Consider the following 27,141-nt stretch of genomic DNA (forward strand, 5'->3'; position numbering starts at 1 on the left):
TAGCTACGAACTGTTATGTTTATTTGCATGAAAGACTTATTTCTACATTAGAAGCCAACTTCTTGCACCTTCATTCTCTGATAGCAAAAGGGAATGATCTCATTTATCATCATGCAATACTTGCTAAGCATAAATTGCAGGTGCTTCCAGTTACTGCTGCTGGCGAGACTGTGACCAAAAAGAGACCACAACAGTCACGGCAAATTCAGTGATGGAAGAGCCGAAGATTGGTGTGAATGAGAGTTATTCCCAGCTCGTTGCAAGCTTCCATCACAACCTGGTCGGCAGCTGAGCCAGATGGGGCAGCGATGAACTGTACTCCACTCTGAACAAAGACAAAGATAAGTGGAAGGATTAAAGGATGAAAAAACCAAAGTATCCCTGAAAAGGAGCTGGCAGCCCCAGTCTTTCATCAAATCCCACTATACTAAGCGCTGAACAAACAAAGGCCTCCACTGCCCAAAGCAATTCACAGGGGAGCACCTCACATGAGCAGTCAGTTCTCTCCACAGCTCCACAATAAGAGTGAAATGGTTCCTCTGGAAGCAATAGGCCTTATCTTGTTATTCTTAAAGTTTAATAAACCTCAATGTTCTTTTCATCCCTAATCAACAAACTGAGCAATGGCTGGATAATTACTACCCCCTATGAGAGCAGTAACAACCAGAAACATCCCTCCCAGGATGTGCTATTCTAGCCAGCACTCTTAGTGCAGTGCAGAGCCGTTGTTCCCTAGTAGCCCGCACAAAACTTAAACAAAAGCACAAGCTGTGCAGATGTTCCGTTGGAGTCACCCTGATATCCTGGCCCTGCCATGACCTCACCCGTTTAGCTCTGTCGACGTTATCCCTAAAAGGGAAGAATGCATCGGAGCTGAGGGAAACAGCGGTCAGCTTGGCAATCCACTGCTTCTTCTCCGCTTCCGTTAGCTGCGTGGGCACCTCTTCAAACATTGCCTGCCACTTCACCAGGTCTTCATCCTGATGGAACAAAGAGCTCAGCCCCAAAGCACGGGCTTCTGCCAGCAGCATGCAAGGACAAGTGACTGCAACCTTTGACACCCAGCTCAGCTGTGCTTTCTGCTCCCACAGCTCCGCTACTGGGAACTTCATACAAGGGATTTTAAAATCCCAAGTGATGGTGGGAACACATTACTACAGTCAGCTTTTTTGGCATCCTTTTAACTCTGTCCTTCCCTTCCTCACCCCTGCAGGTTAAGGATTTTTTTTTTCCCCCCTTTAATTACAAGATGCTCTGCTTGGCCCGCCTGTACTATGCTGCTCTGTAAATGCCAGCACACACACACAAACAGGATCTGGTAGATGACTTCACACATGACAAACAGCAGCTTGGCTTATGATTCACCTTCCGAAACAGCCCCTGCTCCAGTTCTTTTCCCCTTAAACAAGCAACCGCTCTCACAGAGATGATTCACTAAGTCCCCAATCCAGCTCTTGACTTTCAATACTTAAAAAGGGCATACTATTTTCTTGTCTCACTACTGCTTCTAACAGGGAGGTCAGAGGGATTCAAAACGCCGCACAGGCAAACAGCTATGTGCAAGAAGGAAAGGACAGCTGGTATGATGAGGAAGCAAAAGTTTAAACATCAACTCTAACATTAACCCTTCCTTAGCGCTAGGGAAACTGTCAGAAGAAACCATGCCGCACATGGAAGCGCAGAGCAGGTTCCAGCACCTGGGGCAGTGGGTGCCATGCCAGAGGGGCAAACCAGGACACTTTGTCACTGAGCCTCTGAATGACCTTAGAGAAGTCACTGTCCTGTGCCCAAGCCACTTGCTCCCCCAACTCTTTGGTCTCACCTATTACTGTCTCCGGGTCCAAAGCTCAAACCAACCCTCTGACCAATTTTGAAGTGAGCTATGAAATCTCACTTGGTCTTTCTGGGGCTGAAAAAAACAGCTGAAGTGGGAGAGAGAAAACCCAGGTATGAGGAGGCCTTGCCAGGTCATAGCACCCACAGCTGGTACTTCTAGCAGCACTTCTGGCTTTGTTTGGCAGAATCTGGACTCTTCAGGGAAACTCCTCAGCCCTTACCTCACCAATGGTTCCAGTGACATACTGATCAATGGCATTGGAGATCTCTGCTCTCTTCACACCTGCTTTAAACTTCATGGAGAGCACACGTGGGTGGTGTCGGAGCCACCAGTGGTTTGCCTTGTCACCAGCCAGACGCGTGCAGTGGATCCGGGACTGCTGGCCAGCTCCAATACCTATGACCTGAAGCGTGCACATAAAGCGTGATCATGCGTTGCTGCATGCAGATTGTAATCAAAGCTGCATTCCAGCCAAGCAATTAGGAAAGACCTCCTACAAATTAGCTGCTCCTCACTGAAACAGAGTAACTTGCACAGGTAATTCAGCAAGGGTGACTCTGGAAATACCTGTGTCTCCAATCCTGTAGATCATTTATAGGGACAGCTCTCTGCAGTTGTAACTTCCATGGGTCTGCTGAGCTGACAGTGGCACTGAGAACACTACATCCTCTCATCCATCCAAACAATATCTGAGCCCCAGCCGTAACTGAGACATCAATTTTTAAACCTCAGGCTGATATAATTATGGCTTTTAAGGCAAAACAAAATCCTGTTGGCTACAGCCACAAATGTGGCTGCTAAGAGAAGCTAAGCTGCCTACCTGATCTCGGAAAAGGGACTTTGGCTAGAGGATTCAAGTCCGAGCCTGGGCCACCCAAAGAGCATAATCTTTCCTGGTGGGCCCAGCATACACAGCTTAAACAGATCAGCTGTGATAGTTGTGGATTATGGGGCAATTTGTCTGTCAAGGCTGATAAGAAAGTAAATCTACTTCTCAATCAGGAAGGTTAGCCAGTAGGACCATCGCGTCACTTGAATTATCAAGGCCCTGGAGCTGCCAACACACTTCCTACCCTGCCATCTGCCAGAATGTCTGGGATTTTAAAAATAGTTGCCTGCTAACCCCAGCCCTTATTTAATAAGACTGATGCTTGATGTAAAACAGACTGAGTGCTTACGCAGCAAGAACTGAAAGGTGATTCCTCCCCCGCCCCTCCCCCGAAGAAGCTTCAATAAAATATGGTGTTTGCTCTGCTTCCTTTTGCTTCTCTTTTTCTGACCGCCTTCTTTGGAGTCCAGTTCTCTCCAGACACGTTCAACCTCTGTCAATTTTTCAGGTACACTATAGCTTAAAATACGTAGAGACTCTTTGGCCCCTGGTGGTCTCGTAACCCTGAAAGCCCTTTGTCACAGCTTGATGCACAACGCAAACAAGCTCTTGCACCATGTCTGGGCAAACTTGGACCGTCTAAGACAACTCCTTGGTTTTGACGCTGCTGAAAAAGTAAATCGGGCTGGGGACATCTTGGTTACTGGACGCTGGCAGCGCAAGAGCACTGGCAAGAGCTTCATCCTCCCCGCAGGGACCAGGAAACTCTGTACTATCAGGGTCACCATATCATGCTCTCGCACCTCAGTAAATTCAAGGCAGGAGCCAATCCAGGCAATGTTGCAGGGCTTGTGGCGTTCTGTCTGCACCCCTATAGCCAAGACCAAACACAGCTCAATGCATAACCACAACTACTGACTGCCACTAGTTGTGAGCAAGGCTAGGCCTGAAGAGCCGTGGCAAGCTACACTGCAGTGCGCAGAGTCCCCACTAGTCCCTCTGCCTCTGGTGACACGAGGCGCTCATCTGTCAGGTCCACTGTTTACTGCAATGCCAGTCTCAATCTCCAGCATCAACATCATCTGTGTGAAGTACTTGCAGCATCTCAGGTCCTTGCAAACACTGATGGCATTTGCTCTCAGCCTCATAAGGGAGAAGGGTCGTGCCACTAATCCCCGTCTTGCAAACATGGTCTGTCTGCAGTCACAAGTGCAAGGGACCAAGGTGGGGTCTCTTGAACTCCAAACTGCCCCTCCTCAGCCTTGCCTCTGCCATGACAGTATGCGAGGCATGACTCACAGGCACACAAACGCTAGATCTAGCTACCGCAGCTGTCAAACCTGGGCTGGTAACTTTTCTCCACAGCTTTCAGAGCTCATGGATCCAACCAGAGATCTGTCAGGAAACAAAACTCTTTTCCATAATTTCCTCCTCCTCCTATGAATCCACAGCTGAACTGTTCACCAGACTGTTCACGTGGGGGACTGCTCCTGGGACACTGTGCTGAGGCCAGCGGTTCTGGCCAATACCTCAGAGTTTCCAGCTCAGCTAGACTGCAACAGATGGTAAAGCTATAAGTCAAAGGCTGCCCTCAAATGAATGAATCATTCGTCTTCTCATTCATCAAGGCATAGTGACTTCACCCCTTACCAGAACCATAAAACATGCTGCTAGATACTCTTCCCCAAAGGAGCAAATGAAAAACTTGGGCTGCTAATATCATCTGCTCAGCTATAACTGAACAGCTTTCAGTGCTTAATAAACCACAGAGGTAAATATTAAATACTAAATAGATGAGAAGTTTCTGGTGGCCTGGTGACAGCTTCCTCCCCCCCCCCCCCCAATACACTCCTGATGTCGTTACCTCTGCTCTCACATCTGCCCTGTTTAACCTTCAGACTTGCAGGGTACCCTCAAGGGACCTCAATGCCAGCCGGAGGAGGGGGTACCTAGTCTCACTCGTGCAATTTTTTCCTTTCTCCCTGCAGAGACAACAGGCCTTAAAAGTGCTTAATGCCAGAGGTTGCTCCATACACTGCACATCAGTAATTGTCATGCAGCTCTTAGAGGGGGCCTAGCAAGCTGGGTTAGGCTAAGGCAGAAGTTCTTAGCTGGGGATGGAGAATATTGGGCAGATTACTGATAAAAGAGCTAGGAAATCTTAAGTTTCAAAGAAATACGATGTAATGTCAGAAATGCAATGTCCTCCAACCATTTCCAGACAGAATGGCATCTCATCTTCATCTGGTTTGCTGTTAAGTTGTGGCCTTGCACTAATGTGACAGAACTGGCCAGTCTGCTGCAAGCCCTGGCCTTCAGCTGGCAAGGGCTACGGTAGTAGAGAGTGTTGCCAGGCCAGTGCAGCACAGCGCCTCTCTTTCCCTAAGCATACACACATAGCCTTTTTATGAGCACATACATTAGAAATCAAGCTCTCCTACCTGCTAGCATCCCATCACCCTTCCCAAAAACAGTGTTCTCCTTTTCTCTCTCTGAGCTGCCTAAAACACCATTTTGTGACCTGAATTTTGTCAGAAGATGGGTAACCGGAATATTGGCTCATACTCAAAAATTTCAAAATGGCAATTTTAGTTACCACTTCAGTTGGACAACATATGTCCAACCTCTGTAGGCTCTTCACTGGCATCCCCACATCTGCAAAGATATGATCTGCAACCCATGGAATAGTGTTCTTACATTGGCATAACAGGCAAGAGAAAAAACAACAGCTGCTTCTAGGTACCTCCTAGTGAGCCCACATTGTTCTAGAAGGCAAGTCATAATGAGAGCCAGGGAGGAACATGCTGATAACACGCACTTCATGGGAAGGTGAGGATTTAGAGAAAGCTAAATCATTTTTTTCTAGAAAAACATTTGTTTCTGTGCGACTCTGCTGCGGAAGACTTCTTCAGTCTAGACTGGATTTTCTGGTCCAAAGAGGAGAGACTTTCCCCCGAGAGTTCAGCAGGTTGAATTTCTGCTTAATATAAACCATAAACTTGTAGCTAGATATCCCTATTCAGTGGCCTGTCTAAATGTACCTATTCTCTCCCTGTCTTCCTCGCTTTGTTTCTCCCCACACCTCATTTCCTTCCCCAAACATTAGCTTTCTCCCATACCAAAACACAGTTGAAACCTCAAAATCCTCCACAAGAAAAACAAACAAAAAGAAGCCCCCTCATCCCATTTTTTGCCCATGGCTATACAAAAAATAGCTAAGTTTCTTTTAGAGTTTAATCTACTGAGGATCAAGAAGTGCTTAAACAGAGCCTATTAAGGCTCAAGTGAAAGCAGGCAGTAACACAAGTTGGGTAGAAATTCAATTCATAAAAAAAAAAAAAAAAAAAAAAAAAAAGGCTTGTTGAGTGAAAATTGAGAACTTCTTGACCGAAACATTCCAGCTCACAGGAGAGCTCAACATCCCCCCGCCCCGTTGCTGGAATACTGTGCAAAAGGATGGAGTGGATGAGATACATAATGCCCAAAGGATCCTCACAAAATGATCCAGACTGGCCTGGATTTGCTCAGACTTACTCTGAGTAATAAGTGAAAACAGAAGCCTTGAATACATTTGGAATTATAAAGCCAAACAAAGGACCAGCAATTGGGAAGACAAACAATAGCAATAACTGACAAATGTCTGCAGCACTGGGGAAAATAGTAAGGTAAATTTTATCCTTGTGTGCAGAGAAAAAAAAGGAGGAGAAAAATCTTAAATTGTTCATTTTAAAGCACAATGGCATCATTAAAAACTGTAAGTGAACATGTTATACAGTCTGGCTTCCCTGTGCTGAAAAGCAGACAAAACAAGTGAAAGTGTTTACTGCAATTAGTGGCAGCTGGCTTCCTGCAAATTAAGTGACACTCAAGACCATAAATGCTTCCTCCCACGCCATGCTTTCCTAGGACTTTTTAAAGACAGAGCACCAGCCCTGGCTGGAACAGCCGATCCACTCACGATCCCAATGAAATCAAGCTGTCAAAAAAATCTGAATATCCTATATACAAGAGTTTCACTAAGCAGCAGGGGTGGTATGAGGGTAAAAATATCCCCTGGAAAACCAAAAGCAGTGGAATTGAAAGAAAGCTGGATTTCCTAGGCTTGGCCTACATAACCCAAACAAGTCACATGCTGGAAATACATTTTAACCATAACAAGCTGGAAATCTCTCTCCTTGGCTGGTTGTAATCTGTAGTAGCTCTGATTTGCAACCAAATACCCCTGTATACAGCTGGTTCTCGTGTCTTGGTAGGTGATATGAACAGTAGTTAGCTCTTCACCACACCACCAAGAAGAGCCTGAGGTAACCAGTACGGTAACGAGACGAGTTTCCAATAGACCTTGTTGCTTCCTCCTTCTCTACCTTAAGAGCAATGCTCTCGACGCTTAACAGTCTCTTGAGGCATTTTAGACATTTTAAAGCTAGAAGGGAGCTTCTGTCAGAGCTCCTACATCATTACCTACAGCGCACCACACTCGGCTATTTTTGGATGGTGATCAATCTCTTTAGAAAGACGTTACACTTTGATTTAAAGACCTCAGAACAGATTTACCACCTCCGTGAATAAGTGATTGCAATGGTTGCTGACCTTTATTGTTCAAAACAAGACACTTGTTTCTCAGTGCAGTATACAGACCTTTGATCCTGGCCTTTCCTGTCCCACACACCACAAGCCAACATGACACACATGTATGTTCAATTAAAATATATCCCTGTGAATCAGCAAAACATTGTTGAAGCCAGGCTAGTTAAATCCCTACCTGGCCACACTGCTTTTCACCCCCCTCATGCCTTCTCCCTTCCATATGGTAAATGCATTACCAGACACATTTCAGAAACAGCTGCAGCACCACATTAAGTCCAGACTTGCAAAAAGCACTAGGGAAATTGCCGCTACATTAACAGAAAAGGAGCAGCAAAGATAGTGACACCTTTGTTCTGGGTCTACAAGAACTAACGCTGTTGTGGACAGAGAGCCATTTAAAAGCAAGAGGAAAAAACCAAAGCAGATAGAAAGGAAAAAGCCTATTCTCCAGGGACGTGGCTTGCAAGAACTATATAGCACACAAACACCAGAAAACACCATGAGACAGTGCCGCAACGTTTGCAGGCTGTAACAACAATCTGACAAACGTAGATGAGTACCACTGCAAACAGAACAGCATTGCAGTTCATTCACTTTGTACCTGGAAGGTAGCCTGTTTAACCCATTTGGCTGCTTCATGATGCACCAAAGCTCAAGATTATCAAAAACATTATTTTTGTTTCTTTTTCTTCTGTAAAATAAAATTTTACAGAAAATAACCCAGCTCTGTAGAAAAGCTGCCATGGAGAGCAGAGGACCAGTTACACAACAGCAACACAAGAGTGAGCCATTGGGCAAAAATATGATTTTTAGTACATTTATAACAACTTTTGGATAACCTATTTAAATTGAACACCTAGTGATAACCTAGAAAGAAAGGATTTTCTTGAAATTCAAGATTCTTATTTCACCTACACATTTTCTAATGCCCCTGTTAATCCCTACCAACAGCCATCATAAGCTCTAAAAACCAGAAAGAATAGAAGACTTCTAATATCCCGGGGGTGGGGGGAGGGGGGAAATGATTGTTGCTTGCATAAAACAAATGAAAACAAAAAAAAAACACCCCGCTAAGAACCATTTGTCAGTCAAAATGCAGCTTTGAAAACTGTCATGTCCTAAGGCTCTATACAGACTACAGCAAATGTACAGGCCCTTAAAAATGCTAATAACAGGAAAGAGTAGTTTAAAAAAAAAAGACTCAAGGCATTAGAATTTTTGCAACTCCGTCCTTTAAACGGCCAATCCCCTCAAAAAACCAAAAACAATTTAAAAAAATTGCTGAGTTTGGGTTTTGAGGCAGTCTCTTAAGAGAGACACAGGTTTACCTACTGCTCTGCATAGTTTTGCCTGAGGCAGTTTGTCCGCAACTGCTTACCAGCTTCCTGCATGCTAAGTGATTTTAAATGGGATGCCTGACAAAAATCACACTTTGACCAGCTTGGCTGTGAGAGCACAACTCCCCAGAGGCATCTGATTTGGTTACCTGCCCATCCTTGGCATAGCAAACTGAATTGGACTGGGTATATTTGACAGCGATGCTGGCAACAATCAGGTCTCGGACAGCAGACTCAGGCAGCTGAAACAACAAAAGCCATTGTCAACAGCCCACTTTGACAATCAAGACCTAGGATGGTTTGCAATTGGCTAATGACCTGCAAATCTCCAAAACCATCAGAAGTACCATATCATAGCAAGAGGAAAACAAGATAGCTAAAACTATCCTGCTTTGTTCAATTACTAACAAATTGTGTTTAGATTAAAAGTTACAAACGACTGGTTTAGCAGCTAACGTCATCAGCTTGTAGGGACAAGACTCAATCTTCTCAGGTCATAACAGCTCTATCACTGGGCCTAATCAGGCAAAATCTTCTGTATTCGCTCACTTTCACCAAAAATGCTCAGAGGCAAAAAACCTCAATACATGCTTAAGTATGCACAAGACTACAATGGCAGTAACATCTACAGTATCTACGCTATGTATTATTTTAAGTGCATTCCATTAGTAATCTGTAAAAACACTTTTCATTACGACAATGTCTGAACTTACTTCTGAACCCATGACTAATTACATGCTCATTAACATCTGCTTATTAAGCGAAAACAAGATTCAAGACGAAGAAATAACTGATAACTTTCTGATGATGTGAACTCTAAAGGATGAGCAACATCAGTAAGGCCAGAGTTTATACAATACCTTGTAAACCAAAGGGAAAACTAAACAATGAGTCAGAATGAGATCACAGTAGATCCTTAGCACATGGCTCTCTAACCATAAGAGGTTAAACAAGGTAGCTTCCTATTTATATGGAATAGAAATATTTTTGGTAGTCAGAGATAAAGCACAAGGTCCAGCTCCTCTTATTCATGTAAGGAATCAGAACAAAGGCAAACTACCCTGATTTGCCCAAGTTATTTGGTCCAGAAGCTTTGCTGCATTCTTTGCTGAAAGCCAATTTAAGCTCATTAAAATGTTTCAAGAGCTCTTAAAATAGAACAGTGCTAACTTCCTTGAAGAAAGCACACCAGTTCACTCCCCGTCTTTAAAGCTCATTTATCAGTCTTTTGACACTCACGTTTTTATTTTTTGTAACAATGTTCTTGAACAACGACCGGTCGATGACTGCATTGTTCCTCTTCTGCATGAGATGCAATCCATAGAGGGTTCGAATTTCATTGTCATCTGGCTCATAATCAGGATCCATCTAAAAGCCAACAAAGAGGCTAATAAAACAAGCTTATAGTTCAGGTTAAAAAAACATTATAAGGAATCCAAAAGAAGTGAACTGTTAAGAGGAAGCAATGCCAGATGAGCAAAAGTAATTAGAATTAATTGGAGCAGCAAGGTCTCAAAGCATGAAGGGACATTTACAGGCTGGAGAGAGGTAATGCCATTTGGATGCTTACATAGCAATGCCCACTTTGTGGGACACACACACACACACACACACACACAATCTTGCAGTCTTCCACAGAAAGGTAGAAATCTTCCGAGTTGCTTCATATGTGCCTCAAGGTACAATTCCCAACCCCTTCTGACATAAAGGAAAACAGGGAATGTGATTATTTCCAGAGATGCGTTCTCTTGGGGCTCATCTCTATACAAGCATGCAACACAGTTAATTCATGTTAGTGTAAGGGGTAAATTTAAAGGGGGAATTCTTAAATTGCCTTAAGGTCTGCATATGCATAGGTTTATTTATAATTATTGTAGCCCCAGTTCAGTTTATTAAGACATGAAATAAACCAGATTAAATTAAGGCCACTAATTCTAAATAGCAGCATACACACCCTTTATGTGGTTTACCTGATCTGTTGAAGTTCATTCAGATCAACTTTCCTTAGCAACCCTGTGCAGACAGGCCCTGAAGCTAAAGGCTTAACCAATACCTCATCCTTGTAAAGCTAATTGAATTCAGGAGGTAATCAGCTGCCAAGATTGTCTGCAATTTCATTCCTGTTTGCCTGAAGCACCTGAGCCATCTTCTACAGCCCCCTTGGTAAGTAACACTACAACCGCAACCTCAGCTAAGCCTTGGATTTTCTTTCTGTAATGGAATACGCAATTTCTTTGCTCATTTGTCTCCCAGTCAGGCTGTTTGGCTGCTCGGACAATATTACATAATGTTACCCACGTTGACCCGAACTGGATGATTCTGAAGTCCCAACAAGCACTGGGAGAACTAGGAAGGCAACCAGACACTTATTTGACAGCATCATCTCAATACTCCTTGACAAGCAAGCATCACAGTTACAGTATGCAAAGGTGTGCTATCCCCGGGTCTAAACTATGCCTGTGCTGCCGTCTTCATCACTGACTCTAAAGATTGTCCTACAAACAACATATGCACAGGCAAGGCTTCCCCTAGTGATGTACTTCTCATGACCTCTCATCTTCAAGACTAATGACAGCGCTGAGGCATTCTGTCTTAGATGACAAAAATTCTGGGAGGAAAAATGCAGCAGAAAGCGAGAGAAAGCTGGCAGAGAGCAGAGAAATAGCCCAGAAACACTGTTTCTCTGAAGTACTGTTGCTGGTCCACAGATCTGGTCACTTTAAATCCACATCGCTTTGAAAGCCAAGCAAGGCATTATGAAAACACTCCACTTAAGTGCTCAACCTGGTCATGACACTGCTGATGGAATTACAGCTCACTCAAGAGTTGCCAAAGACCAAGAAACACTTCCATGCACTGAGGCCTGGATCAGCCCCACAGCTATCTGGATATTAACATCTGCGGAAAGCAGGTATGGGCAGAGAAGCAGAGGGTTAGAGCGAAGCAGGAACACCAACCTGGAGGACACAGTAACTACCATTCTTCTTTTTGGCAAGGATTTTGAGAGCTTCCTCCTCATAGCCAGGAGCTACCACACCATCAGATACCTGCAACACACCCAAATCTCAGCTTCCACAGGACAAAAAGAACAAAAGAGCTAATACTGAAAACTCCGCCTGCCATCGCCAGAAAGGCATTTAACGGCCACTTCTCAGAGGTCTATATACATCATACAATACCAATGGCACTACTACAGTGTCGGTTCCAGACCTAGAAACAGGAAAAAGTAGAGCTCCATAAGGTCTTAGTAGGAGTTAAAAAAACAAAAAACAAAACAAAAAACACCTCACCAACCCTTTGAACATAATAGAACTAACAAGTAATCTCTCTCTCCAGGACAAAATTGCTGGTACATCACACACCCACTTCTCCACCTAACACACCTTAAAACAAACAAACAACAAAAAACTTCTTAATTTTTTCAACAGTGACACTCCTGATGATACAAAGTATCTGCAAAAGAACTATTTTAACAGCATTAGAACAGAGAAGAACAGTTTACATTCATCAGAACCATAAAATGATATTTTCCTTTCAGGTACTTATCACCCTCCCCCTTCCACTTTTTTTTAAAGTAATAGCATGCCATATTTTATCCTCACAAACCAGTCAAATGGGACCTTTCATTTGTTTGACAAAAAAAGTCTTTAATGTCCAAGAAATAGGTCTTGGCATTGCGCTTTCCTCCCCTCTCAGGTGATTGTAAGCAACATCTAACAGGATGAGTGTGTTTGGTAAAGCTGGTATGTCCCAGTTGTTTAACTGGTATGTCCCAGCTGTTTAACTGCATTAAATGTAGTGACTTGTGCAATGTGGTCAGCTAAAGTTGAAACCAGCAAAGTTAAAAGTGCAGCAGGTAAAATGGCTGAGCCTACAAATAACTGGTATCAACTGGCAGGTAGCAATCTACATCCGCATTCCTGCCTTGGGCAAGAGGCCAGCCATCAGGTCTGTGGGTCCTCTATTGTTCCATTAGAGCTCTTCAATCAGATACTTGTGACAGCATAATCAGGGTTTACTTCCTGAGGCCTGATCAGGGGACAGAGGCTTGCAATCATTTCTCAGAAAGAAGCGTTTTGAGCACTGCTGTTTCACAGGCTCTGCCACGCAGCCCGGTTTCAACTGGTACGAGGGAAAGCGTATCAGAAAACTCAACTCTGTACCCCTGATACTGAGTTACGCAAATGGACCAACAGTCTTAAATCAAAACTCCCAAATTGTTCGAACAAAATGGCCATTATAAGCAAACGACTCCATCCAGTCTAATTCTCCCTTTTACCCCAGAAGGATTTGTTGCTGTTTGACTAACCTCTCTGGAAATAATTTTAGCAGTAGCCAAATCGCAGACCTCAGACAGAGCTATGAAGTCACCAAAAGACGACATCCGATCAGCACCTGCAAAATCATATTTTCTGGTAACTAATCCAACTACAGCATAATACAAAGAAAACTCTTTGCTCCTACAATCCATTTCATTTCCACAAAAGTCGGTAATTTAACCCCAAAGCAGAAAAATAGGCCACATAAGAAAAATAACAAGAATGAAAAATCCTACCTCAAACACATGCACCTTTAAATTTTTCCATAACTCAGATATTCTTCCTTCTTCACTGCATTTGTCAAAGCTCTAACTCTGAAATCACTACCTCCGTTAAGGCTAGCAGTTCTGCTGTAGCCATGATGGGAAGAGGACACAGGAGAGGAAAGGTTTGTACAAAAAGATATTTTAGATGGGAGACGGTTGGAAAATAGGCAAGTTTTTAAACGCATATACCACCCATCAGCCCTTTTCTGTAAGAAAGCAGACCCAAAAATGTAGCTAACAGTAATTAAAAATATATATATATCTTATCTGTAATGACATAGTGCTTTGCTAAAGTGAAGGATTAATGGCACTCAGCATCTATCGCTGATGCTTTCCTACTCAACATCCTCAATTCTTCAGTCATTGCCATTCTAAGGCTTTGTTTTTCTACTGTTCACGCAATGGTTTTCTGTGCGCAATGATCAAAGGTGATCCCTAAAGTAGTGAAAAAATGACGTCATGCCAGTGTTTCCCTTACCAAGTAAGTTTGCTTTGTTTTTCCATAATCTGTCCAAATTCTCCTACAATGTCACAGACAATGAGAGCACTCGCAAAGTATTTCAGGTAAACAGAGGGAGAAATTTCTGTTTACTTATCTTTAAGCTTTTTTTTGAGCTCTGAACTACAAAAGCATTTAAAAAATCCCCCATAAGATACGGAGAAGAAACAATTCTGCTCAACTAAATATTCCCTAGCACTCCATCTGCAACAGAAAGCTGAGTGTGCTACCAGCACAGCTGTTTGACTGCCCACAGATCCCTCAGCCAAATTTCCGCAAACATTTGTTTCATTAATAGAAACACTTTACAGGCCTTCCATATACATCACAGAAAGAGAACGGAATCTAAAACGTTTTTAGCTCCCTTTGAACAATATTCAAGTTCAGCTCACTTTCAGAGCAATTTTTGATTTGTTAGGTGGGCAGTTCATTTAGCCTATTAATCAGATCCTTAGAGAGAAAAACCTGAAAAGGAGGAGTACACTGCAAAGGGAAGAGCCTGCAAAGTGCCAAGCATGTTGTTCAGGGTTGAGCACTAGCTCAGGTCTTTGCACAGGCTGGTTTATTCCTGGGCCTCTCACCTCTGCTGCGTGCGTAGGCACATGCTAAGGGTGTTAGGGTCTTGTGGAAGTCATGCACCATGCAGACTTGTGCCTCCTCCTCACTGAGTGGTATTCCAACAGCAGCACCTAGTGGGAAATACAAGCCAGGGCACTCAAATCAGAAGCTTTTTCTGGTCCCAACCCCTGGGACTTCCCCAAAACCACGAGTAAAGGGATGGAGACGCAACAGTGGCAGGGACTGCTAAGAGCCACAGTCTGTTCAGAGAGAAAAGCAAGGAGCCACCTTACCTGCAGGGCTGACATGTTTGAAGGAGGCTGCAGCAGGAATGCCTAATGCCTGCTTGAGTTCCTTCACCAGCTGCCAAGCATTGAGAGCATCACACAGGTTGATAAACCCTGGAGAGCCATTCAGCACTGCAGACAGAGCACATAAATAGACACATTAAAGCAGGCAGACCCCTATTCCCAGAGTCAGGGGACCAAGCAGAAGAGACTTCTCTCATTGAGAATCAAAATCACTACAAAACTGCTCCTTTAAGATGCCTCCAGCTCCCCAGTAACTGTTTTGGTGCCCTGAAAAGCTTCCAGGGTCTTGCGAGGAATGCACGGGCTTGAGACTCAAGAAACAAATGCAGTTGTCTTCCCTATCACAAGCTGCTGATATGACCTTGCAGCAAGACACTGTCCCCACCCTACTCCGCCTTCCCTCCCTTGTGCTCCGAGTTCTTTGGCTGGCACCAATTTGGAACAGCGGCCATCTCTTTCTAAAGGAACCTAACAGGTACTCGGGCACCAGCCACACTTTAAGCACATGGTCTCTCAGCTTAAGTTAACAGAACCACTCACAGCCATAAGGAAATAAGGGAAAGCTTTCAGCAAAATGCTTAATCTGGATCTTTAATCAGAAATCCATACCAGAAGTAAAGTTTTTGAATATCTGCTTCCCAAACCTTTTGCCTTGGCACACTCAAAACTGCAAAAAGTAAGAACTGCCTGCACAGACATGGAAGGACTGAGAGTCTTTCAGGATACAGGAGGAAAAGGATCTTTTGGCAATACTCCAAGGCCAGGGCAGCTGAATACGATGCTGTTCTGCGGCCATACCTGGGAGAGAGACTTGCAAGAAAAGCGACTTCCTGTGCAGGAGTGGAAAAGCTTCCTAAGTCGTCCCAGGACTTGAAATACAAGGAAACGCTGCAACAGCGAATACAAAGCTTTACATCTGCTCTCTAGAGCAATGCCTGCACACAGAAGGCAGACTTGATTTTCAGGAATATTACAGCCAGCCTTAAGAACAACAGTAGCCAGACTTCCTCTCCAAAACTGGGATTCCCTCACTATAGCAAGGCTGCAATGAGTGGCACACCCTGCAAAATGGCAGAGAGACCAAACGTACCCCAAGCTCTTGTGACTAAGGCTGGTATTTCTTCCTACTGCCACCATTAGCAGAGCTAGCACCCCAGAAAACTAAGCTAGTAAAACTCTGCTCAAAAGCATCACGTCAAGAAAAAAAAAAAAAAACAAAGAGCATTCAAACCTACGAAAAAGAACAGCTCAGTTTCTGGCCAGAGTAAATGGGAACATAAAAAGATAGTGAAGGTGCTAAATAAGGAAAATGGGAAGGAGCAAAATCTCTCAAAGGATGACAAGTTTTCCTTTCCAGACTCTAGAGCTGATGTCAGGTAGGAGGTGCAGCAGGTAAATTTGCCCAAACTATCTTCAGTGGGTCCTCACAGATTTACATCAACAGAGAATGCGGAGCTACAGTAAGTCTTGTAGGAGTCTGCAGACAAGCTTTTCTATCCCATAACACTCCGACTTTTCACTGGAAAGCCAATGTCATTCAGTAATAAAGTAGGCAATAAAAGGCACGCATGGGCATCCCTTGGACTATGGCACAGCAAGGTATTTCAGTTTTAAAGACATCAGACAGACATGTCTGACCACCTTCCTTCCGGGCTATCCCAGAGCTCCCTGCTGGCCAGCATGGCCTAGGCCTCACCTGTCAGAGGAAGTTTAGGCCTCAGTGTGTAGAGCTGTGCAGGACTCTGGTGAGGGTTCATGCCGTACCTCAGGGGCAGCTGGGACACCCCCTTGCTGTACTCTTTCCTGAAGTAGTCGGAGATGGCCGCATCGTACTGAGCAGTGTGGGTAAAAGCCTAGGGGCAGAATGGGCAAGACTTGTCAACTTACGAAGGATTTGGCATTTAAAAGAAATGAATAAGGGAAAGACAAATGAGTCTGGCCTAGCCCTTCACTGTCAGCAGATGCGACTGACCTTGAGTGCAAGCTGACGCCTGGTTTCCATGGAGGTGTCTCTGTCCTTTGATACCTTCATCTCGTTAGCCACTGAAGAGTAGTCTGCAGGGTCACAGACAACCGTCACACGAGCGTGGTTCTTGGCAGCTGCCCGCAGCAAGGCAACTCCTCCTACAAGAGAGAGAGAAGCATGGAAGCATGAAGCACTTCCCTTCTGGGCACAGTATAGCCAAGAGTTATGTCTAAGGTCAGGAAAGGACATGCACCGATCAGTCCATTTGCACCAGATGAATGCACCCAGCTCCCCCAGTTCTGCAAGCAGAAAGGACTGCGACAATGCTCCTGAAAATATACATGGCAAAGCCAATCAGTTGATCCAACCCCTGGCGAAGGTGGCTGGCATTAGCTCATTGATTGCCCTTTGCAGAAACTGACGGAGCTGCAGGGATGAGGAAATAGCTCATGGGCCTGGATCAACAACTGGGGCAAAAATGCCTTCAAACAGCACAGCCACATCCTGAAGAGGACAGCTGTCTACAGATACTGCTTAAGCACCATCCTCTGCAACACTGGGCTAGAGGTGGGGGAAGAGTGACTTCTACACTGCTGAGCAAATGAGGGTCTCAAATCTCTCTGCAAATATTAACAAATCATACCCTGGTCGGCTGTGTAAGATAAAATGCCACGCGTCCCCCTTAAATTCGACTCAACACAGCTATTAAAACACTAAAGATCATGCAAGATACTAGGCTGTTGCAAAGGAAAGGAGACGCTGGCAGTGCTACGTGCAGAGCGAGTACTACTCCATAAAATATTTAAGAGAGAGCTCTGCTGGGCATCATTTGGACTAAACTACTACAGGAAAATTCAATCCCCATCCAGCCTTATGGCACAAAACTGTGCCTGTACTGTTCGCAAGCTGCCAAGCAGAGATGCAGCATGGAAGGAAAGGTAAGGCCTTCGGGGGTTAATAACCAGCGAGAGGAACAGAACTGCTGATTAGATTACTCTCCCACACAAGCAGACCAGCCCCTATCCTTGTAATGGCTTCCTGCAGCGCAATTTTCAGCGATCCCCAGAGCGCTTTCTATGGTTCGGCTTCTTCTCTCCAAAGCTCCTAGTTTTTATTTTTATTACACTGCCAGAGGCTGCAAAAGAGGTTTAATCGGTGCTCCACCTACCCTTTCCTAGCATAGCCTTCTGCACGTCAGGATCCTTCCTTTGGACAGTGAGGAACTTCCCCACCTCAGCAGCATGGCTCTACCGGCCCATTACAGCCACTTACCACTGCCATTTTTATTTTAGCTCTGCTTAAACTTGATGAGGTTTACCCAACTACGCTGTTCATCTCCCCCCTTGTAACTCTCAAGCTCTTTGGCCAATCTGGATAGAAGTTCCTTGAAAACAGGAAGCAACGTAGAGAACATGCAAAATTGGTGTCCCGTCCCCTCTTCCTTTCCTCCCAGAGGGAGGAGGACACAGTATGAGCTGTAGCTCTGCTACAGTACGAGCTGCTCACTAATGACTTTGCAATTTCAGGGTGAGATTGCCCGTCACAGGAATTAGTTTGCTAGTTGCAAACAGGTCAATTCTGCCTACAGTCATCTTCTAGTGCCTGACAGAGATTAATTCTCATTAATGTTCTGCTTCTTTCGTGAGCAACATCCTTGTTACATGTTACATGCAGCCTGCCTTGGCTGTCCTTCCTTCCTTCTCATCTGGCAATTAACATGGACACGATGCTCTGTGCACATGCTGGCAGATAGCGCTGCCCCTGTCTAAATGCATGCTCAGGGATGACCTGGCAACCGTTGCTGGGAGTGACCAACCCACATGAGGTAAGTGGCCAGCTCACATGAAGGAGGCCACTGACACCTTCCGTGAAGCCTAAACATCACTGAATTCGTCATGAAGATGTGTTAAGTTGCAGGACCAGGCCTCCTCTCTCCTGCTTCTGGCCATACCACTGGAATGGTTTAATTCCTGGGACCAGAGCTTGATAAGGGAGTAGAGCAAAAGCATAATGTCCTAGCAAGATAGCATCCTAAGGAATTGCAGTCCCAATCCCTGTACGCCAACATCACAGACAAACCAAGACGTCTGATGATCCTCTAAGGGTATGCAAGGCCTTCAAACAAAAAGAAAAGGACAGGAGCTACTCAGACACCAGAACCATCAAGCCTGCCTGGAGAAAAGGTTTGTTTCCCCTTTGACTTACCAATGTCAATCTTTTCCACTGCTTCTTGTACAGTTACACCTGGAGAAGATACAGTCTTCACAAAGGGGTAGAGGTTACACACTACAACTCTGAGAGTGAAGGGGAAAAAATAGGTTACTCATCGAGAAATAAAGAGGCCAAACTTGGCATGGTATGCACAAGATACTATCGGTGGGTTTTTTTTTGTCTTGTCTCTCAGATCTGGGACCAACATAAAATCCTACAAACAAAGGCTTCTTTCTCCGAGACTTGGAGACAGCACTGTTGAACCTAATGCCAAGTGATGTTACTATGGTCAAACGGTACGGACATTACAGCAGTTAACTAAGCATTAAGCAGCATTATAGTGCTTGGAACCACACAATCTACAAAGGTTAGTTAAAAGGAAGAATTGCTTTAAATACATGGGCCAGCTTTTGAATGTTTAGTGATTCTGGGTGCCCAACTTAAGCCATTGCAAGGGGCTTCAGAGTGGGCGCTCAGCACTACTGAATACAGGCATCCACCAGCTGGCATAAAAGACAGCACCCAGATCAAGATCCATTGCAAACTTAAAGCATAATCAAGTCTAAATTTCCAGTTTTCCCAAGAGCAGAAAGTGACCTACATGCTGACCCCCATTCTGTGGTTTTAAAATACAAATAGCATATGAAACCCCAGAAGTATTCAGCACATAACATATGGCATAACGAAAGAAGGTATCTGTTTTGATCTTCCCATACAGTGTTTTTAATCCGATAGAATCAATTTGCTCTCTTGTTCTGAATGTTTGAAGATACTGATCCCTGACACACGCCAAGTAGTGGCAGTAAGTTGCTGTGATGCATACATCTTGTGTCCAACTTTAATATTCCTTGGTTTCACACTGCATGATGAATTCAAGGGGAAGGGATGATCAGCTTTCAGCATGGCTTTCAGAACCCCTTATTTCTTTCAACTTGCTAAGATGTCTTTCATTTGGGCCCTGTTCTATTTCTAACACCTACCTACCCCATTACTCTGCTTCCTTATTCATGCTCCTGACCTGCTGCAAACTGCCGAGACTCTGTGGACTTCATCACTGCTGTTTTATCTATGGAAATCAAGAAAAGCAACATAAAAATTCCCTTGACTTGGGAATGCAACTTTAAATCAGCTATGCAAATATCCTCCTGCTGAGGATCAGCTCTTTCTGCTTTTATGTAAGAGTACCAAAATCCAAACTATTGCTCTGGATGACAATGTACTGTAAGTTACTGATGTAGAAACATGTTACTCCCCCTGCACTTCAGCAGAGCCTGCTGTAATATGCAACATACTCTGAACAGCCACCACCGCTGAGCCATATGTCTGAGGATTCTTGTGGTTTTAATCCCAGGTTTTCAAATTCGTCTGGGAAATCCATCCGTCCTAGGCATATCAGCTTTTTAAGTTCTTTTCAAAAACTAAAATGCATTCTGACCCAATCATCATAGTCAAACCGTATCTCCCATTTTGGCTAGACCTACAATTTACTATGTTCAAATTCAGATGTTCATTTTTAAATCAGGAGCTATTCACTAGGACAGAATTTGGTTGCTCACAATCACTAGCTAGAAGTTAAAACCTGTTACTTAAGCAGAGTCCCAAACTGCACTAGCTAAATACACCGAGTAAAGACATTCCAACCAAAACAGTTTAAAAAAAAAAAAAAAAAAGCGCTATGCATGAGCTGTGTTATTTCAGTTTCTGGCTCTCTGGCTCTAGCTTGCTGGCTCTCGTGATAGCTCTCAGAAATTCAAGTTTTCTAGTATCCAATTGCACAAACAATGCATGTTCCCGACCTGTTTTTCATGTCTGAAGTCATTGATTTAGGTGTTGAAACTCAGACAAGATTAGGCAGATCTCAAAGGGTATATTTACTGAGCAAGCATTTCAAAATTGGGAATTGCCATCTGATCAAACACTCAGAGCCAAGCTGAAAGGAGCTGCACCAGCTTCAAAAATCTGAATTTAACTTGCAGGAAGCATAATGAGGCCCAACATTGACTAGAAGTGTAAACTGTCAGAATTCCCAAGTTAAAAATCCTTGCTCCCTGTTGAAACTATGGTGCAACTTTGTTTTGTTTTGGCTTTTTTCAAGCCATGTAGATTCATCTGTAGAACAGTGCTTTTAAAATATAGCATCTGCCAACGGGGGAACCGGAAGCTGCAGATTTTCAGGTCTGCACATCTTACAGTCCCTACTGCTCCCGTTTACTGGTGTCGACCAGTCTCCGCTGGTCATTTTTGATTACTGATGAATTGCATCACGGCCTCCCACATTTACCTTACAAGGCTGAAATCCTGTTTGTCCATATCAGCATTATCTTCTGGAATACTGCGAGCCAAGATGCCTAGTTGCAAAAACAGTACACCTTATGTTATTTAAAAAACAAAACAAAATAAGTTTTTAAATTCAGCATCTTTCTTCAGACTGCTTCTCCTCAGAGACTTTCTGCCGTAAACTTTCCGATTCAGCCAACAGTCTCCAGTCCCTATTCCCCTCCTCTATTCCATTTTACTGGCTCTCTGGCTGTTCGAATTTCATACCAATAGATTTCTTTCCAGTGCTAAAACCTAAAGAATTCCAGACAGAATTCTGAACAGACAACCTCAAAAACTGTACTTTATAAGCACGCAGTTGTTAAAACACTGGAACTGTCATCATGGAGTTCATGGAGAGGAAAAAGCCAACTGCCACTCATCTAGCAATACACAAAACCTATGAAACAACCAAAGAGAGGCTGTGCCTCTAACTGAACAGTGTAGATGGTTGGCTGGTGCGTAGGAAATTGGAAAGAGAAACATGCATTTGACTGGCTGGCACAGAGTAAGAAAGAGTATTATACTGGGTTGAAAGTTTTAAGAGAAGACTCAGTCTCCAGCCCTCTCAGGTATGTAAATGTGAGATGAGCAACAGCTTTAATTCAAGAGATCTCAAGCACAGAAGCAGCAGACGGGTTAATGGCTGACTGACAGGTTATCAGACCTCCTCCTTCCTGAGGAGGAGCCAGGAAAGCTCAGTGCAAGCAGGAATCAACCACTAAAGGCTAGGCTGTCATGTTCCCTACGAGGCATGCCAGATTCTTCCACAGGTCAAATACAGTGGCACTCTCTGTCTGAACAGGTCCGAAATTGGCTCTGCAAGGAACATGCAAAGGCAGTTCCTGCAAAGCCCTGTTACTTGCAACTCCATGGAGGAAAAGCTCTGCTAACTGCATAGATGTCAATACAGAAATGGAGAAAGCAGTGCAGCCACTGCATATTTCTTCTCCACTCCACACATTTTATCTCCCATTCTGCTGCTACAGCAAATCTGTTTTCACTAATCAATTCTTCTACCCAACCCTTAAAAAGATATCCATCAATCCCTTCTTCCCACCTACACTGCCCACAGAGTTTTGTTTTAGACGGAAAACACATCAGTAAAAACCTACCAGCATGGACTGCAGGATGAAGGGTTTTCACACGTCCACCCAGCATCTCAGGGAACCCCGTCAGGTCCGATACATCTCTGCTCAATGAGAAAACACAGCATGGCAATGGATATCTCATACTGACTTTATCTGTAGGCTGAATGTTCGTTACTCCTATCGTGGCAGCAATTTAAATCTACTGGCAATGTTGGTTTTACTGGAAGGAGACTTAAACCCTAGAAGTTTTGAAGGGGGAAAATTAAATGTAGCAATTCTATTTTGGTTTGTGTGTTTAAAAAAAAAAAAAACAAAAAAAACCCAAAAAACACCAGCTTTCCATCAATGACAGGAGAATGGCAGAGACATGCATGATTCCTGTAAATTTCAGTATCTTGTATCTCTGTAAGAACAAAACATATGGAAAGCATATCACCGGATTGTTAGGAAAAATGTTATGCTGGGTAACAGACTATGATGCATTGTTCTTATGAACGGCTGAGAAGTAGTTCTCAGAAAGTATCCCATGTTCAGATAGATCTGACTGTTTTTGTTATGGCTGGCATCTGACACCTACATAGCAAAATGCTACTAGGTATAGAACCATTAGTAGAAATGGTCGAAGTGTTGGTTTAATGCTCACTCACACTTAGTAAGATGCTGTCCATATCCCATGTAAAAGCTATAGCTGACAAAACAGAAGACAAAGTATACTGTTGTCCAATACACAACCCAAAACAACAGCTTGCATAACTTTCACTACCAACAAACCAAACAAACAAAAGCTCCCCAAATCCTATAGGCAGCAGCTATTTTTCTCATGAATGAAAACAAAACACACGGATCACACTAAACTAAGCGGCAGGGTTATTTGGTGAGTGACCTTTTACACTGTGGTGAGTGAACTTTTACACTGAAATAACCAAGATAAGCCAATTCCAAGTCAATGGTTTACAGGGTGAAAGACCACCCTCAAAAGGAACAGTGTGAATTCTCTGACAATAATTACTTATCTTAAAAGACAAGGACTAGATAATTCAATATGAGCTAACCCAATTGCACTCTGAGATCAAGCTGCGTAGAGCAAAAAAAAGGAGACAGTCATAGCTGCCATATTAAGGTACACTATTAAGAGACAACATTTTAGAGAGGTGTCTGTTCACAGCCACAGCTCAACATCTCGACTACTCAGGAAGTGGATGGGGACAAACATCATCCCCTGTGCTGTCTTGATCAGAAAGGTCAGATTACTGTGCTAAAGCAATGGCAGCTTTTAAAAGCCCTCCTGTCCCAAACGGATTTTGACGTAGTTATAGTGAGTTCAGCAGAGGAGATAAAGTAAACAAAATGGCAGAAAGAAGAGAATCACATGCAGAGAAAGGATCTAAACAATAATGTGCTAACAAGCAGAACTGTGGAGAGCCATAGATACAGAGAGATGAGTTCTGGGCTTCTCAAATAGGTCTAAAGGCATTACGTAAATCTGTTTCTGTAAGATGACCTTCCAAAGCACTGATCTCACTTTGGACCTTGTGTCTCATCCATTTCGAAAAATGCTACCCTCAAAGCTGATCAGGACATGAGATGATTGACTGTTTTGCTTAGGATATTTACAGTTTCCCCTCTTTCTACTCAAGGGGTCAGACTTCCAAATTCACAACAGAATCTCAGTTTTATTCTGCAGGTTCAAGGATATTCTTAACTGGATGAAGGTGACAAGTATGATTTAGGGTAAACCACACATTCTGCTCCTGGAGCAACCATTCTGCATCAATTCTGCAAGCCCTGCATCCATCCGGTATTGCTGTATACTCGGTATTTAAGCCCTCCTTCACTTCCCCTACAACAGCAGTTTGCTTATTCAGCAGGTGGGCAGACACAGACACTTTGCAAGTTATAGGCACGCCACGCTTGTGTCAGTGAGGAACATCCATACATCCCAGTACGTACATGATTCAAGAGCTGGACACTAAGGTCTGACCTCACCTTGCCTGAGGCGCCCAAGTTACGAGCATAGCCGCGTTAGACTCATGGTAAGGAGAAAGGTACCTTCAGAGGGTGACCTAGGCAAATCAAGATGCGACTCTCCTCACTGACAGTACACAACAGTTGGACCTGGTTTCCTTTCACTTAAACCTCGAAACGGTTTCTAGCCCCTGGGAATCTTTAGGCAAATGAAGTGACCAGCCTTGCACAGGACAGATCTCAAACCAGACTTATTTCCTTTTGGATTCTAAGAAGGGAAAAAGGGATAAAGACCTCAAGACCCTCCAAGCAGACATCTGGAGAAGATCTAGTAGACAGATAAAACATCATTATTTAACACAGGAGACATTTGGGGAAGGGGAGAGGATGTTTAAAACTACCCAAGAGGACTTAGAAACACACTGCCTTTCGATAGGAGGGGCATTCCCAAGAACTACCCCAAAATGCAAGTTACAGTGGTGCTCAGAGGCTCTGAACACACGTGCCACCTTACCGCATCAGAAAGCTACAGTCCATGCTAGGGGCTACCGAAGACTGCAGTTAACAGAAACACAGCACAGAAGTCCAGAACACAATTTGCACTACGAAGCGTTATATCCCTCCTCTGAAACACAGTTCTAATATCTCAGTAGTCTTCTTCCCAGCTCAGCCTAAGCATTAAAGTCTCACCGTTCCCTGTGACTGTGTATGACGGAGAAGGAACCACAAATTGGGGGTAAAAGGAGAAACGTGACTATACTTTGCTTCAGCCTTCACTGATGCACAGCCAAAGCGGCGAGGCAGACAAGACCAAGTGCTTTGTAACAGAGAACAGGGAACTCTGGAGGCTCTGTATATTCATGCCGACGTGTCTCAGGGGCCTATCACTACATTCAGTGGAAGCAAAAAGGAGCCACGGAGAGTCATCTGTCATGCCACGTAATTGACAGATTTTTCAGCACTGTACTGGAAACAACTTTTATTTGGCTGAAGCTGTTTTTGAATCGCAGCATGGAATAACCCCCCCCCCCCAACTCCTCCAAATCAAGGGCCAAAACAGCTAGTGACTGTTCATGCCTCTTCTCAAGCGCTGGATGCACAGCACTCACAGGCGCTCTCCAAGAAACATGACCATCATGCTGGGAAAATGATTTGTGACAAATGATCTACAACGAGCTTCAACACATTTCTGACACATTTCGCTCTTCCTGCAGACAGGTGAAAGCTGATCTCTGCCCAGACCTGGGGCAAAGAGCAGCACTAGGGCCAGCTTATGAATTTTAGGACAAATGATTGCCTCCGGGGAGGAAAGCTGGCTCAAAGCTGACAAACCATCTGCAGCACAACGGTCTTACACCTCTGCTGGTCGCTGCGCACCATCCTGCACAGTAACAATCTTTGGCCTTGGTTGACCTACCTCTGGCCAAGAAGAAAGATTCTGAAACTTGCCTTTGGAGGGGGGGATTTTGTTTACAGATAGCATTTTTCCTGTCTGCAGCCTTCAATCATTTGTGCTTACGAGTGAAGAAAACAATTTAAACTACCTGATGAAATTTTAAGGGGGTGGGGAGGGATTTATAAGAGGTAGTCCTTACCTGACAGTCAGGCCAGCATCTCTCAGGGATTTGGCTGTTCCTCCAGAGGCGATTAAACCCAGGCCGAGAGAGCTGAGAACCTTTGCAAAGTCCACCAGACCAGTCTTGTCAGAGACACTGAATAAAGCTAGCGGAAGAGGCGAGAACAAGTGTTTTGTTATTAAAAGCAGAGCATAACAGAGAGAGAGGCAAGACTGAGAGACTGAAGACTTCATAATTTTTATATATATATATGTGTGTGTGCATACATACACTAATATATTTGGGGGTTTTATATATAATATATATAAATACATACATACACATACTCCTTTTCCCATCTCTGCAGCTGGCGTATTCTGCCTCATTGAGGCACTGTGCCCATCCTCATTTTTCCCATTTCCAAAACGGGAAATTGGCCTCCTCTAAAAAGCCCCTTTCTGATCCACAGGTGACCTGTAACTTATCTTCTGCTCTCCTACCGCTTTCAGGCTGGCCGCTGCTCTCTCGGGAGCATGTGGCAGGGGCAAGGCCAGTGTTACCTCTCAGTGAGAGGAAAGAGGCAGTGCTGTAAAACCGTGACCGCTTAATTCTTTTAATTTTTTTTTTTTTTGGCGGCCCAGCCTCGGGACGTGGAAAAGCCTCTCACGGCTGCTCAAATTTCTCGTGCCGCAGAGAGGTTTAAACGCCCCTGCCTATATCAAGAGGGCATCAACAAGCATGGACCAAAGTCACACTGTAACGGAGCCGGAGGGAAGCACTTCCCCCCCAGCGCACCAACTAACCGCGTTAAAATCCCTGCTGCCACTACGCCGGGGCAGAGATAACTCCCCCCCCCCCCCCGTATTTCAAAGCCGGGCTTTTCGCTGCAGCCCTCAGCCGCCGCAGACCGCTCCCCTCCGCCAGAGCCCGGCAAGGCGGCCATCCCGCCCCTGCCCCGCCGCGCCGCGCCGCGCCGGCCCCTCACGGCCCTGTGCGCCGCCGGCCCCGCCGCCCCTCCCCCCACGCCACCCGCCGCGCGGCGGTTTAACGGTCGCCGCCGCGCGCGCCAACGGCGGTTTAACGGGCGGCGCCGCCGCCGCTCCTCTCACGCCACAGCCCCGCCGGGAGGGAGAGAGGCAGGCGGGCGGGCGGGCGGGAGACGGCACCGCGTTACCGAGCTGCTGCCGGGCGGCCATGGCGCCGTCGGTGGGCGGAAAAGAGCAGGCGGCAGCGGCCCGGCGCGGGATTTGGGCTCCCGCCCCACCACGTGAGGCCGCCCCGGGGGGCGGGAGGCGGCGGCCGCCTCCGCCCGCGGGGCCGGGGCCGGGGGCAGCGGCAGCGGCAGCCCTGCGGCCACGGTAAGGGAGCAGGCAGACCAAGCACGTTTTGCAACTTCAGGCCAGGATGCAGGTTTTTTTGGGGGCCTCTTTACTGACGGGGAAACCCAGCCGGCTACACAGGTGAAAAATGGGATGTGAGTGAGGCGATAGCTC

The 27,141-nt window shown here is 44.9% G+C and overlaps 2 protein-coding genes across 6 annotated transcripts in view; one reads left to right on the forward strand and one right to left on the reverse strand.

The window, feature by feature from the left end:
* On the reverse strand, positions 1-26,962 carry ATIC (5-aminoimidazole-4-carboxamide ribonucleotide formyltransferase/IMP cyclohydrolase). Of its 4 annotated transcripts, none has more exons than XM_068947874.1 (16): positions 26,823-26,962; positions 25,688-25,814; positions 22,152-22,228; positions 21,002-21,068; positions 18,715-18,803; positions 16,516-16,667; positions 16,240-16,396; positions 14,526-14,651; positions 14,256-14,363; positions 12,900-12,985; positions 11,548-11,637; positions 9,830-9,958; positions 8,740-8,832; positions 2,058-2,240; positions 825-980; positions 1-325 (listed from the first exon to the last, which is right to left on the reverse strand). In XM_068947874.1, the coding sequence occupies exons 1-16, from the start codon at positions 26,842-26,844 to the stop codon at positions 206-208; spliced, it is 1,782 nt and encodes a 593-aa protein (XP_068803975.1). In that variant the 5' UTR covers positions 26,845-26,962; the 3' UTR covers positions 1-205. The 4 variants fall into 4 exon arrangements, with proteins under 4 accessions (XP_068803975.1, XP_068803974.1, XP_068803976.1 ...); XM_068947873.1 differs by lacking the exon at positions 26,823-26,962 and adding an exon at positions 25,986-26,646; XM_068947875.1 differs by lacking the exon at positions 26,823-26,962 and adding an exon at positions 25,990-26,643.
* The window catches only part of ABCA12 (ATP binding cassette subfamily A member 12), a 119,542-nt gene continuing 119,324 nt past the window's right edge, over positions 26,924-27,141 (forward strand). For both annotated transcript variants that reach the window (XM_068947850.1, XM_068947849.1), the window contains exon 1: positions 26,924-27,108. The gene's annotated coding sequence lies outside the window, so the exon portion shown is untranslated. The remainder of the gene's footprint in view (positions 27,109-27,141) is intronic.

Source organism: Struthio camelus, chromosome 6 (assembly GCF_040807025.1).
Source record: "Struthio camelus isolate bStrCam1 chromosome 6, bStrCam1.hap1, whole genome shotgun sequence".
NCBI lineage: Eukaryota > Metazoa > Chordata > Aves > Struthioniformes > Struthionidae > Struthio > Struthio camelus.

What these genes read in the sequence shown, in the direction of transcription:
- ATIC (XM_009685763.2), bottom strand. Translation starts at nt 25,902, where the DNA reads ATGAAGTCTTCAGTCTCTCAGTCTTGCCTCTCTCTCTGTTATGCTCTG. An exon ending in CTAAAATTATTTCCAGAGAG is followed by an intron (nt 11,638 to 12,899) that starts GTTAGTCAAACA and finishes GGTGTGTTGCAG; the next exon opens with GTATCTGATGGTGTGGTAGC. An exon ending in TCACTGGAACCATTGGTGAG is followed by an intron (nt 981 to 2,057) that starts GTAAGGGCTGAG and finishes TTGTTCCATCAG; the next exon opens with GATGAAGACCTGGTGAAGTG.